This window comes from Bactrocera dorsalis, chromosome 4 (genome assembly GCF_023373825.1).
Source record: "Bactrocera dorsalis isolate Fly_Bdor chromosome 4, ASM2337382v1, whole genome shotgun sequence".
NCBI classification, from domain to species: Eukaryota; Metazoa; Arthropoda; class Insecta; order Diptera; family Tephritidae; genus Bactrocera; species Bactrocera dorsalis.
In genome coordinates, this window is record NC_064306.1 from 20,088,983 (window position 1) to 20,104,255 (window position 15,273).

A 15,273-nucleotide genomic window follows, 5' to 3' on the forward strand; every position below is an offset into this window, starting at 1 on the left:
CCGTGCAATTAAGTACCCAAACAGATCTGACAAACAGAATATTTTGGCAAAAAACGCGTACGACTTCTGTACAATCAGATTTTGACGAAGTTCAAAGGCTGTTTTGTAAGGGATGACGAAACTTATGGCACACTCGATTGCAATCAACTTCCTGGACAAAAGTTTTATGTTGCAAACAAGCGGGGGAATGTGGAAGCAAACTATAAATATAAAAAAATTGATAAATACGGTCAAAAAGTTATGATTTGGCAAGCAATATGCTCCTGTGGCCTTAAAAGTCGTACTTTCGTAACGTCGACCACAATGAAATCGGATATTTATATAAAAGAGTGTCTTGAGAAAAGATTACTGCCGTTTATGCGAAATCACAGAACTTCTGTAAAATTTTGGCCAGATTTGGCGAGCATACATTATTCTTCCACTGCCATGAAGTGGTATCAAAATAACAAGGTGGAAGTAATACCAAAAATCTTTAATCCGCCTAATTGTCCACAGCTTCGCCCAATAGAAAAATATTGGGCGATAGTAAAAAACAATTTGAGGAGAAGTGGTCGGGTAATAAAAAAATATGACTCAATGTTGTCTTTATGGAATAAACATGCAGCTAAAGTAACAAGAAAAACTGTTCGAAAGTTAATGTCCTCTATTAAAAAACATGCTCGCAACTTCCTACATAACAAAGTTGAATAATTATATCTTGTATTAAAATTAAAAGCTTAATAAATTCTCTTCTTTAACGTATTAAAATTTTTAGTTTCCGTTGTTTATCTTTTTAGTTATAAAAATATTTTTGCGTACAGATTTTGAGTGAACAATGCTTTACATATATGTACATATATGTTTCCTTAAGCTCTTACGCACTACACAGGGCAGTAAAAGTATAATACCACAAAGAACACAAATGTATACGTACTTATGCATACATATGTATGTACATATGTACGTAGAGCACAAATTGCTTTACAAATCATTTACATTATTTATATAATTGTTACGACGTTTGTGAACATTTTCTTTGCGTTTTCAAACGGTAAAATCGCAGAAATATTATAACTTTGGTCGTGCATGGCCGTGCCGTAATGAACGTAAAGAAAAAATTATATACATATGTCACACATAATTATGTATGTATATGAAAATTTTGAAGAGATACTCAATTCACAGCTAGTGAAGTTAAATGGTGAGAGGAGTAAATATGTAAAATATTAACTGAAACTGAACTAAATATCTTCTTGGATGAACGATAGTTCCGATAATTATTCAATTACCTTTAAAGACAATATTATAAGAATGAATTAAGAAATCGGCCACGAAACCTACAATTCCTTAAACTTCCTTGCGGAAATTATTACATTATTGGTGATAACAATGTGAAAATATAAGTGATGCATAAACATAAGCAATTCTACAACGTATCGGTTGTAGATCTAATTTTCAATGCTATCTCTGCACTTTCTTACTGGGTCTTCGATTACTAATACAAATAAAAAATACTCCCACTACTGTTCAATATGTTTGCTTTACTCTCCATTATACCACCCACAAGTACTTACATATATATATGTATGTATGGATACGTGAGTAAACTCTTGGTGAACTCTTTAGAGCGGACATATGTATGTGTGAATGTACATATGTATATGTATCTATACCATACATTCATATGAGTATTTGTATATGCGTAGGAAACGGATTGTATAAATTTTATGCATATACATATGTATGTACATATGAAGCAGTAGAAATACATATACTTACCATATGAATGCATGTGTAGTATGTATACGCGTAATATTGGGATTGAACGGCTTTGTTGGGTGGCAACATGACATTGGATTGGTCAAATGTCGACAAATGGACAATAGCCAACGTGTGGCCATTGCTTGTTTTCCCTAGCAGAGAAATGCTTTCTCTTCCTGCCGGGGAGAATGCTCGTGTGAGCCAATGGACCCTTTTGAAAAGTGAATAGCTTGTTGTGCTTTAGAAATACTATGGAAACTGAGTAGCTTTGCACGAATGTGTATGGACTTGAGCATGTGTATAAACGGACTCTCATGTGTGTACTCTCTACATCCAAGATACACACATTAATATGTAAGAACAATGTCTCTCACATTTCAGGAATTGAGAATGTACGGGTGGACTTCGGGCAGTTTGTGGTAAGTTTCCTTTCAACAAAATATAAAGGAGAAAGTGTCTCAATATGTATGGAAATATTGTCATACATATTTTAATATATTTGTTCGAATAATATAATTACAAATGTGTAAGTGGAAGTGAGTAAGTAAGTAAATGTCCATGTAGAATGCTGTTACATATGTACATATGTATGTATAGTAAGAAGTTCACAAATGCATTGTGGAGATATCTTTGTGAATAATTAATTCTAAGAAAACAAGCAAAAAAATAATATCTCTCGAATATAGGAGAAAATGTGTAAACCACTAAAAGAGTTATACTTTGAAAGCTAAGCTGGCTTTTTCAAGCTTCTTTAAAAAAATGTGTTACATTGTGCGTCCATAAAATTATTTATATAGCAAAATTATGGAAATTTTCAGATTTTTTCGGAATATTACTCAATTTAATTATAGGTATTATCCGAAAACTTTTTTTCATTTGAAATAATCGGAACATTTTTTCAAAATCAAATATCGCACCGAACTGCAAAGATTATAAGACAATTGCACGTGAAATTTTACGGATTTAGCAATATTACTTGAATACATACATATATATAGTACATTCATATGTATGTATATATGTATATTGTTCATGAATACCAGACTAACTGAATTAACCTTAAATTAAATTAAAATAACGAATGAATGGTTTTGTAGTGATTACCATAAGAATTAAAAATGGCTTCAAAATTCCTTATTATACAAACGATCGAAACTGTTCAACATACATACTTACATATTTTACAACTATGTACCTTTAGCCAAAAAATGTGCAAAAAAGATAAATCGTTCGCCAAACAACTCTGATCAAAACTTTTTAAGCACGGCGCTAACATGATAAACAACTTTATAGAAATAGACCTATTTGATATAAATTATTTGATAATATTTAAAAATAATTTTCAATAAAATCAGAGAATGTTAATTCAAGAAATTATTTGTAATATCAAAAATTATGATTTTTTAGTAATATGCAAATGTAAATAGGCAGGCGCATCAATAATTCATACAAATCATTATTTGTATCTATTTATAGTATTTTCCCCGTTTCGCTCATTGCGTGGTGCATTTTTCTTATCAAAGTTAAATTTTTCAATGTTCCCTCATGTGAAAACTACAAATTAGTACTTTTTAACATGTGTGCATTCTGTATTAACTAACAGTTTCTGCATAAACATTCTTTGCTATAACAAATTCATAATAATAATTATGGCTCAAAATATAGTTGTAGCATGCTTTTAGGCGTCGCGAGGATCGCCGTTCATTATAGCAGAAAATGCTTACAAATTACTACGGCGCAATTACACCACCCTGTAAGTCGTACAGGGAACAGAAATTTAAATAAGTACAGAGTGCTCTCACATGATCAACCAATGCGTATGGCCATTTATATTCCTTTCCTTTTGAAAAGAATTAATAAATTCTTTATAACAAAGTATTTTAAGATTAAACTTAATAAGAATTCATAAATAGTTTTAAATTTTAAATGTTCTAACTTATATTAACCATAAATAGTATATGGCTAAAGGGGCCTTTACTGTAATCATAAATAGTTATGCTCAAATCCTTCAGGACATGAAACTTTCTTGTTTCATATAATTTCTTAGTTTGAATATTTGTGGGTGTCAATATAGATAATTAGTTGCATAATATATCCTCATTTCGGTAATTTCAAATATTTTTGTAACATATGAATATGGAAAGAGTAAAAGTTTATGAATGGGAGCGCAAATATGATAAACACATTCACAAATACACTTACGGTAATGTTTTTATCTCCGCTTTTGATCTTATTTCAAGATCTCCACTTGCATTTTTTTGTGAGAACACTTTATATGACGTAACATGGACGGCTGCAGTCATAGGTGTCCATATGTATATTCTTCAATTATGTTTTTAAATTTTGTTAATTGCAAAAAAGGTGTGTATTTCCTGTTTTATAATATTAGAAAAATTATATTTCTCAGTTCAAACCAAGCAGAATTATGAATTATGAACATCGCGCCATTTTTCGTCCTTATGTCGATGTTGTAAGGAAGATTTTGTTCGACAACGAATCGGAGTAAAATTGTTTAGTGTTAAAAAAAATATATTTTCATAAAAACAGGAAGATAAGCACCGATTTCTTTACCCATAATAACTTTGCTACAATTGTATTTTGCGCAATGCTTTGTTATTGTGAACTACTAGTTTGCTTTAATTTTTGATTCAGGTAAAACTTTATGTGAATAGAGAGCGCTAAACTGAAATACTTTGAATTAGATACTTAGTCAGCAATAATACTTTAAACTGCTTTGGGCTTAGTCGAATTCAATTTTGACTGAGGTACTGAATAGATTTGAATTTGGGTCAGCCCATTGAGTAATGGTAGATATTGTGGCTTGAAGAAACATTCGTGACGAGTCCAATGCAAGAAAGACCAAAATTATGCTCTATTATCCATTACGTGTCTATTGTCAGTATCTAATTAAATTATCTTCTACTCATACTAATAGCGGGATTATGTAACCAGTCTCTAGTCTCTATTTGAGTCATTTTGAGGCAAAATCTCAATTTGTGACTAGTTACAATTCACTAAACAGCCTCTAGCGTTAGTCTCAAAATATTGAGACCTGGTAGTTAGCAGGTCACAAAACTAAAAAGAGCTCTTGTCTGCCATTTTGAATATACTGAATAGAGATCATCATAGATATTAATCGATTGTCGTTTCTTTATATTTTGTAAGCAACTTAAACACGAAAAGATGAAAAATAAATCAACTTTACATAAATTTCGTAAATATTATGAAACGAAGTCAACATATATTTTTATTTTTATTGATAATTATGTTTTTTGACTATGTTATAGAAAATTTAATATTTGTTATCGACATATTTATTTTCATTCAAGTGTAAAAACATCTCTGAATAATGAAATGTAATAGATTTTGTGACTGTCACTTACAGAATAGCAATATCGTCTCAAGTCTCAAAAATTGTCTCTAACTTAAAATCTCAAATTTAGAGACTTGAGACTGTCTCACGTTACAGAATCGCACGGTAACTATAATTCGTCAAACTGACAGTTAATGTCATTTCGTGAATTTTTAAGTAAGAAAAATCTACATTTCTGTTTTACTTTACCTAAGACATCTAACTTCATGACATAATTCCACATGTATTATTGTTTTTTAAGGAATGTTAATAATTTTATGGTATTCAGTTAGCTCATCTATTCTCAATTTCGATCAACTGTAACACCTGATGAATGAATGATGTTGTTATGCAGTTTGTAGAAGTTTGGTCGAAGACGTAATAATCATAAAGCCAATAATAAAACGTTGGAGTTGATCTTACCAATTTTAATTTTATTTCCATTTTTACTTAAAATCTACTTTTATATGTAGCTACATAATTCTATAACTTATCCTTGCACACACATATAAAATATTTGAAATATTATATTTACATTAATTTTTTATATAAACGTACATCTGTATACAATTGTTTATTGTGATTAAATTTTTGTTTTTTGTTATTTTTTTGCTCGTTAAAAATCATAAGGTGTTATTATTTTGTTTTTATTAAATAAACATCGCTTTTAATGTAAACAATTCAATATATTTTCTTTAAATCATAATCGTACATATGTATGTAACATTTGACATTGATAATTAGCTAAAATGTTCGCGCTCTTTACAAGATGCACACATACACTCGTCCACAGATACATGCATAAGTTACTTTTTTATAAATATTTTATATAAATTTATGAACACTCTTGCGCGCAACAAACACTCCTATTTATTACAAGATTCAGTTTTAAGCTAAATACATTTGTAATTACTATAAAAAAATCATATTAAAATGTATGTATAATTTTTTACATAACATTTAATTATTATTTTTTCATTAATGCCTGATTTGTATTGGGAATAAAATTAATTTAAAAGAATCGGACTGGATCTCAATTAATATTGTGATCTATAAATATTTCGCTTTAAATAAACAAAGGCCATTGGTGAAATGATAACAATGAACAAGAAACCAGTTTTAAAATTAATTAAAAAATGAAAAATTAATAAAAATTAAATTTAAAAGTGATTACTTGAAACATCTTTTGAGAACTACATTTTAAAGAATATAATTCGGATGCGTTTAAAACAGCGGTGAAGCACGAATATATGCGAATTGAATTTGAGATCCACCGGTGATCTAAACCCATCCCTTTTTTCCACACAAAATTGCCACTGAACGTTAGCGCGCAAAAAGTTATGATCTGCTCGGAAGCAATAATTAATTAGAACACATCTAGTACTATTATAGACAATAAGAAAGCATTTCCACGGTAAAAGTTATAAAACAATTAACATTTTGAGAGTAGATTGAAACAAATTTTTATAAAAATATATTACAAATGTGTCACTTATTCGCTACATACTATACGTACAGATGTGTACGTACGCACCAATTTGTAATTTCTTAATCCGAATTTTCCCGCGAGCTTGTACACATAACGAAAAGAAAAAATTAAATTATAATATTCACGCAATTATTTCAGTCTTGGATATACTTATAGAGCCTTGTCTTTCAATTGCGTTGTATTGTTCATGATATCAAAAACAGAATACTAAAAGTCGAACATATTGTATTTAGTGCTATATATTTTTAAATATTCATATACATTTATATTTTCTAATAATTCACAATAAAATATTAACAAGTACACAATTCGTTAAAATCTATTCAACCTCAATCGGTCTTTCGATAGTACTGGTAGTATAAGGTTGGGTAGGTTATTCTAAAAACAAAAAACAGAAAATGTTATTGTTTTAATACAACTTATTATTTAATTTTCTTTTTAATTTTAAATATACATTTATGTACATGTGCAAATAGTGTGTACATAAGTCACTGGGCTTGAAAAAAAATTACACTGGGGAATAATAATCTATTAAAATTTCAAAGTATTTCACATATTAATTAAATTAAATGTAAGTAAGTCGATAAGGCAAGTAAGGCCAAAAAATCAATGGATAGCATCCATATACATACCATATGCATAGGGCATGACCATATGAGCGAACGTATGTATGAAAAAATGTGAAAACTTATTGCATACTTAATTTATATACATTTATTTAGATTATTGCTTTGGTATCGAATGCCTCTGGTTGTATCTCAAAAAAAGAAACTATACGCGGTCAAAAAGAAAAAGTGTTCAGTGCTGTTTCGACGTAAAGGAAATCGAAACAATCGAAGAATCTTTAAAAAATGCGCGACATCATACGATTTGCCGTCGATAACTGTTGAGACTGGCTATTTGGGGGCAAGGCATGTTGTGTATGATGGTGGTGAAGGTGGGAATCGAATGGAAGATGTTGATGCTGATGTGGTGGTGGCAGGGGTGGCAATAATCGTGATGGTATGTGCTGGCGATGAGGACTATAATTTATAGAGTTATCCGGACCGCTGCTTGTGTTCCCAATCCAAGGAGGAAAAAGTCATGCCTCTTCCTTTAATGAGATATGATGTGTTGGTAGATTTGTGGGCAGATTGGTATCGTTATCGCCACTAATACTACCGGGCAGTGAGATATTGTTGCCAGTATTGCTGCCAGTGATGCCAACGTATTGGGATGGAAAGGATGAGAGTGAGCTTGCAGGTGATAATTGCGCTGGTAATTGTGATTGGAGATGTTGAGCCGCAGCTGCCGCTTGTGCTGCTGCCACAGCGTTTGCAGCGTTTGCTGCGGCTGCTGCTGCTTTACCCTGATTGACAACACATTTGCGCATGTGCTTTTCCAGTGTTGACGGAACACTAAAAGGCATATCACAGAAACGACAACGGTAAACGTCTTTACCAGTGCGTCCATGCGTTTTCATGTGGCGGGTTAATTTTGAACTTTGCGCGCAGGCATAGGAACACAATTCACACTTGTATGGTTTTTCTCCCGTATGACTTCGGCGGTGAACGGTGAGGTTAGAGCAGTTTTTAAAAACTTTACCACAGAATTCACAAGTGTCATTACGTTGCCGATTATCTTTTTTTAACATTTGATTGTGAAGCATTGAGTTAGCAGTGCCAAGACCCAATGGTTTCATTTTGAGATTCTCGAAAATCGAATCATTCCGATGCAGAGCTGACATATTCCACCAGTCATTGCCATCCATTTTAACTCGTTTAGATAGTTCGAATGGGTTTTGAAATGGGTTGAATAGGGGTACTTGATTCTGGCCATCAGATTGAGGTGATTGCTGAAAAATGTTCTTAGATAGCTCATCCCGGAGGCGTAATGCAGTTGGGAAGCCATTCAATTTATCAGATACGTGCGATATTGCTGAATTACTTGAGTTGTTATTGTCTCTATCCTTATTTGTTAAATATTTGAATTTTCCAGACTCCTGCAATGCTTGCTTGTATGCTTCGGAGTATTGTGCTATATTGGACAAACCAAATTTGTCCATTAGTTCACCTACCAGCGATGTAGGACCAGTACTTGTAGTTTTTGGACTTTCACTTTGTATATCGATCCTATTACTAACGCTTAGGTCTTCCGCTTCATAATCGATATCTTCTCCATCTTCGATATCGTCCTCCTCGTCATCTTCTAAACCGTCCTCGTCAATGTTTTCTTCCTCCCCATCGATTTCCGTTTCTCCTTCGCCTTCAGCCTCTCCGTCAGCATCGGCGTCAGCTTCTGAATCTCCAGCATCGTTCGAACCTATAGAGCCAGCATTACTTGTGCCATCTTCTGGGCCACGATGTATTCTCATATGCTTCATCAGTTTATTGATATGGGAACACTCAAATTCGCAGGCTGTGCATTTGTATGGCTTTTCTCCGGTGTGTATTCTCTGATGAATTATCAAGTTATTTTCAAATCTAAATTTCTTTTCACAGTACGCACAAGCAAATACAGCAGTATTCTCTTGGCTGGGCTTTGAAGGCGGTGTAGAAGCTGATCGAGGCGTAGAATTGATGTTTTCGATTTCCTGCTTCATAGAATCACTCTTTTGTGGAGGAGTTAGTGAATGTGGTCTCGTATTGTTTGTCACAGGAGTAGGAGGTAGCTGGGATGGTGATGGACTCGCAAAATGAGGCGATTGCTTTTGTCGTGGACTCGGCGAGCTCGAGTTAACAATATTTCCAGCCCCAGGACTTGTTGTTCCTGCAAGCTGACGCAATCGCTGCGAGTAAAAATCCATCTGAGGCTCAAGATTTATGCCAGTCTGAGACCCCACCTGGTTGGCGGTATTCTGTTGCGGAAGAATTATTGTTGGAGGTGGAAGTGGTGTGGGCGGCGCTGAACCACGGTGGCTATTACTGTTTGAAGGAGGTCGTGATTCCATAGGGTTGTTCGAAGATCCGTTAGTACCTTGACTAAATTGAGAAACTCCAGAGTGTGGGGTGGAGAGTGAACTTGCTGCTGCTACAGCAGCTGCTGCTAAATTCAAGCCATGATGCCTAAATTGCTCAGATACAATTTGTTCCATTCTGTAATGGTCGGGATGGGGACGCGAAAATAGAGGTGTGACAGTAGGAACTACAGGGTTTTGAGCCAAAGAAGGTGGTAAAGGCATTCTCAGCAGATTAAAAGGATTTGCGTGCATGTCAGGCGGTGGCAACAGCGTATGATGCCGCATGCCCGCAGCTGCAGCGACCGCTAAGTTTTGGGCATTTTGCATTGCTGTTGTAAGATTGCTTTGTTGTTGTTGCTTGTGTTGTTCAACCGCTGCCGCAGCAGCAACTGCTGCTCGATGCTGTTGCAGTTGTTGCTGGATTTGTTGATGTTGCTGTTGGACAGAATTTGAGTGACCACTACAAGTAGGGGCTGGTATGCCGGTAGAGGCGTTGTTAGTTCCATTGCCGCTACTATTGCTACTAATGTTGCAGTTTGTACTCGGGTTATCAGTTTTGTGTGATTGGTGACTGATGGGCGGATATAAGGAAGAAGCGGCGGAGGATAAAGTCGATAAGGGCTGTGCAGGTGATTTCGCTGAGGTTATAGTTTGTGCCGATACAGGAACAGATGCTGATAGCGGCAAATTCGACAACGCAGGATCCGACACTAAATCGGAATTCGGAGATAGAGAGGTGGGGAGTTCTACATATATCTTAACATCATGTGAATGCTGCACATGCTGAATTAAGCGCCAAGCAGAAGTGAAACGAGTCTTGCATGTGGAACATGTATAATTGCTGGGTTCTGAAAATACATAGTAAAAAGATTTTTAATTAGACAATTAATTTTTTATTACATATACTGTTTAGCCTTTAGGTGAAACCACTGTTCCTAAAGCATAATAAGTTACATTAATATAATTATTTAAAGTTTTTCTCTAAGAGCGGTTAATCAAGTCGAGAGTATTTAAAACTTTTTATGAAATTTCCACATACTTTTATTCACATCTAGTTAGCTCTATATTTTGGAATCTATACTTTAAAAACAATATTTTCTAAATTCTTCCTTCACTCATTGAAAATAAGTAAGCATATTGCCAATACATGCCTTCTTAGTGAATATTTAAATGAAAACGAGCTTGTAGGTATGTATGTAGTTGCGGCCAACCTCTCCCACGTCTTATCTAACAACGTTCCTAATACAAAGAAGAGTGTCGCGCTTGTTGCATACAAATGATCACCAATTACGAATGTTACGTATCGGATACTCGTATATTTTCATCGGACGTCATCCCCTCTTCTTATCTACGAGTAAATTTGTATGTGTATATATTCTTAGCAAAGAAGAGTCCAATGTGTTAACGAACCACAAAGTAGTGGATGAATCGAGCGGTTTGTAAAACATTTCCCGCATTTATTTGCGGCTGCTCCAATTTTTTATTTCACTTTTTATGGGTTAGCCATATCCTCGAGCACGTATGTAGACATAATAGGTGTATGTTGTCGTGAAAGTGTGTGTATGTGTCGAGAGGCATATGTTCGCACATATCAGGGCGACACATTGCGGTATCCATTGGTTTGCAAGTGTATATCATCGATTGACAACACATATTCATGGGCAGACCAACACAAGACCATGTGTATATATGTGTGTGTGTGCCCGTTTATTGCAATATCGATGCTTTTAAAATTCACAACGGTGATGACAGTGCCAGATGTTCCTTCAAAATGAATAATTGTAAATTCAACTGTGTAATGTCAAAGCGAGGAAAATCCATCCTGTAAGCTTTTCCGTAAGAAATAACTGCCGTAGGAAACTTCTGATGAGAAGTTTAAAATTAAATGGACAATTTCACATGTGTAACACATTTGCGATGCCACAAAATTTTCACCCTTGGAATTAAGCTAAATCAGCTCTGAGCGAAATCAATTTAGTACACATGTGCTTGCGGTTGTGGCTTTTATTGCTTTGTGTACAGTGCGATATGCCATTCCTTAACCATTTATACTGATAGTGAAATTGTAAGAAAAAACGGCTTGATGTCTGTGTATACAGATGGTTCAACGGCAATTCGCCGAAAAGCTACTGACCATAGGCGGCAATTATTGATCACCAATCACTAAATAGTGTACCGAAGAAAACTGTTAGCAGCACTTTCATTCAAACAAAAGCCCTTGCAAAATTCACTCGATAGCTCGTAACTAAAGCATGAAGGTGAAGGTATTCGTAGGAATACATGTATATTTTGCATTTTGTGAGCATCCTTTCTAAATGTTCCTTTTTCTCTTGCAAATGACATCCTCTGGCATCCTTCGCTATCACATGAATAAAGAATGTCAAAGGTGAATACTGCGTTACATGATCTCCGGAGATGATGGTATAACCCCGAAGCCCCTCCGTACCGCATAAGCGGGTAACTTTAGTTCATTAGAGGAAACTCCTTTTATTAGGGTTGATGAGTATGTGTGTCTGCGCATATGAACCTAATGTCGTATGTTTAAGTGACAGCAGTAGCAACATGCAAATGAGGCAGCAGCGCTGACAATTGCTGCTGATCGCAGCTAAAACATAATCGCGCGAGTATCGTATTGACAACGAGCGCATGTCATTATGAAGGACATGTGCAAGAGTCCATGTTTGAGTGTCGTTGCACAAGCGTGAGCGGCAGACGTGCCAATAATTAAAAAGGGTTGCATGAAACCTTTTTGAATATTCATACATATACATATGTACATTTATGTGCATATGTGGATGTGCGTACATAAATTAATTTTTATAGAGAATCCTTCACTTCCACTTTTTGTTTTGCATAAATTACAAGAAAAAGAGTGTTTGGAAAGGTCGACATTTTCGTCGAAAATGGAAATAAATATAGAAAAAGGTGAAGTTTCTATCAAATAGATTAACATGGTTGAGTTGCCCTTATTTGCGTACTTTTGTCTATACTGTGAAGTCTTGGTCGAGTTTGTTGTCAGACACGAGCATGTCACGCGCCTATATAATTCCTACGAATAAATATCGGTGAATACGGTTTCAAATTGAATACCTCATATGAATTCACATATGTAAGTATGGTGAATATTTAACACATTAAAAAGGAATTTTTGTACTGGATTTTAATTTTGTTTTGTTTCCCTTCCTTTTTAATATTTTTTCATATATTGTGTTTTTGTGCCTCATAGTTTTGCATTGCCAAAATCTTGTCATCAACTTTATTATACTCTGCATGCATATACAAAAGAATGCATATTATAAATATAAAACAATCTCAAAATTTTTGTATTTGGCTTCGAATATTCATAGTAAAAAATATCCTTAACTACCTCCTTTAATCCATATTCCAATAACAGCGGGGTCACTGCGTTTCCGTTGTAAGCATCTCAAGAGCAAGTAGCAACGGAAATGCCAAATTGACAGAACAACCGACCGCCTGCAGCTTTGATAACAGTGCAGAACAACGAGCAAATCGTACACAAACTGGTGAATGGGTTAAACCCCCACACGATGCGGTAATTGTTTATGGTGTTTTATGTTGCTAAGCCTGTTGTTAGTACCATATCACATATATACATATGTACGTAAGTGTATAAATATATATGTATGTATACGCATTTGTTTGTAAGTAGCATACTAGCTGGGCTAATCGGATTTTTCATATGTGCTTCATTTTTGTTTTGTTAGCGAAGGTGATTATAGCAGATTCATTGTATCTTCTATCCATCTTACAATGAACAAAATATGAATAAACAGATCTACATGGAGATAATAATGAAAATGAATATAACTAGTGTTATAATATCTTGACTATAAAAAATACCAAACAATTTTTCGATTAATAAAACAGCAATGTTTACCGAAACAAGTGAATATGTTTGGAATTGAACCTGTCCAAATATTACTATCATCTACTAATAAATCTTTTGACTCCGTGATTGAAAGTGCTGATGCTCCTTCATCTTTTTATAACCACGTTGAAACGACCGCCTCTTTAGCTTACAACTCTGTGATATTATCATTTAGCCATCCAATCTCATGTAATGAGCAATGCCCATAGATTTTCATTAAATGGTTCATTGTATTTGATACTCTAAGATAATACTGCATAATTTAACATTTATAATAAAAAAGTAGAAATTGTTTTTCGATTTCACTCTATGTAAAATTACAAGTCAAGTGATTAGGATGAATATTTAAATATGTATATACAAAATCCTCATTCCTGCATGATTCATTCTTAATTGACATCTGGTATTATTTAATTCTGATAACAATAGCTCAACGAAAATAATAAATGCTTTACAAATAATATTAGTTTTAAATTTAAAAATAATGCAACATTTATTGTGTAAATTGGAACAATTATTTTGCCGTCGGGTATCTTAGATATACGAGACATAATGTAGATATCTATTCTATAATTTGTTGCATGAGTAGTTCAAGTTCACATGTATTATATTTTGCTCTGCAAAAGACATCCCAATAAAATAATAAGCTTTCAGTGCATAGTTGCAGACAGTTTATATAGACAATGGAATACAGAGGGTTAAAGTTGCAAAAATTTGCAACTCCATCTAAGGCTGCTTATATTCCTAAACAACAAGAGTAACACTAACTCTTTTCCCACTTTTTTATTACAATAGTATGTGCTTCGTAAGAAAAACAAAGGAGCTTCTATTGTACTGGCATCTCAAACTCAAGACCAAGGCATTGTTAATGCGTATGCAAGTGTTTTGTGCAAAGAAGAGATTGTTTTTGGCCGGCAGTGCGTACTCGTCATGCTTTCACGTACAATTACTCATGTTCAGTTTGTGGCAGGGCTAGGACTAATATGTGTGGCTTTTGATTTACACATGTTTGTACAATTTGTGGAGGCAATAAGCTCTTTTGACTCCAATTGCCCGAAAATACAACGTATGTACCCTTATGTGTATGCATTTATATCTGGACGATTTAGATTGTTGAATCGCATGCACAATTTACCTTCTATTGTTAATAACAAAGTCTTAAAGGATCCGCTTTTATTATGCCATTGTTTATCAATTGTGAATTTAAATCAAGAAAATAAAATATTTAAAGATTTGACTTCTAATATATTGCTCGGATCAGTTAGAAGTAACTAGGGAAGTTCAAATAATTATGTATATTATATAATAAGATATGATATTTGAAATAAAAATTTAGAAGCGTTACTCATTCGAGCTGACCGGGTTCTACTCTGATGTTCTTTAATGTCTGCTCAACTTTCAATCATTCATACTTACATATACATACATACATATTTACGAGCATACTGATTATATTTGTTATGTATATTTGTATGTACATATATTGAATAAAAATTAAGTTTTTGTACTTGGTTGTCACGTAAATGAAGATAAAACTAATTAAAGAAAAAGGTTATTCAAATTGAGAAGCACAAATAAAAACATACGTACACACATGAATGTGAGTAGTAAATCCACGAAATTCTGCCCTTTATCATCAATGAGGGCATAACCATTACAGATAATTCTTATCTGTTTTGAACTCATACTTAAAAGTTCAGATTAGCTTTTGATGTCAGGCTTACCTGTTTTTATTTGGCAGGATCTCGATGCTCACTGCATTTTTGAAGGGTGAAAATCAGAGGTCAAGAGTGAAGTGCTCTCATACCTACATACACACCTCCATGCATTTGTTCGTATGTGTGGCTATTGTTTTACGGTTGACA

At 33.9% G+C, this 15,273-nt stretch overlaps 1 protein-coding gene across 3 annotated transcripts in view; it reads right to left on the reverse strand.

Annotated features, from left to right (window-relative positions):
• Positions 1 to 7,515: 7,515 nt before the first annotated feature.
• Positions 7,516 to 15,273, reverse strand: part of LOC105224076 (B-cell lymphoma/leukemia 11A) — a 62,290-nt gene continuing 54,532 nt past the window's right edge. For all 3 annotated transcript variants that reach the window (XM_019989504.3, XM_049454610.1, XM_011202051.4), the window contains exon 5: positions 7,516 to 10,367. In XM_019989504.3, coding sequence (XP_019845063.2) covers positions 7,663 to 10,367 — 2,705 coding nt within the window. In that variant the 3' untranslated portion in view covers positions 7,516 to 7,662. The remainder of the gene's footprint in view (positions 10,368 to 15,273) is intronic.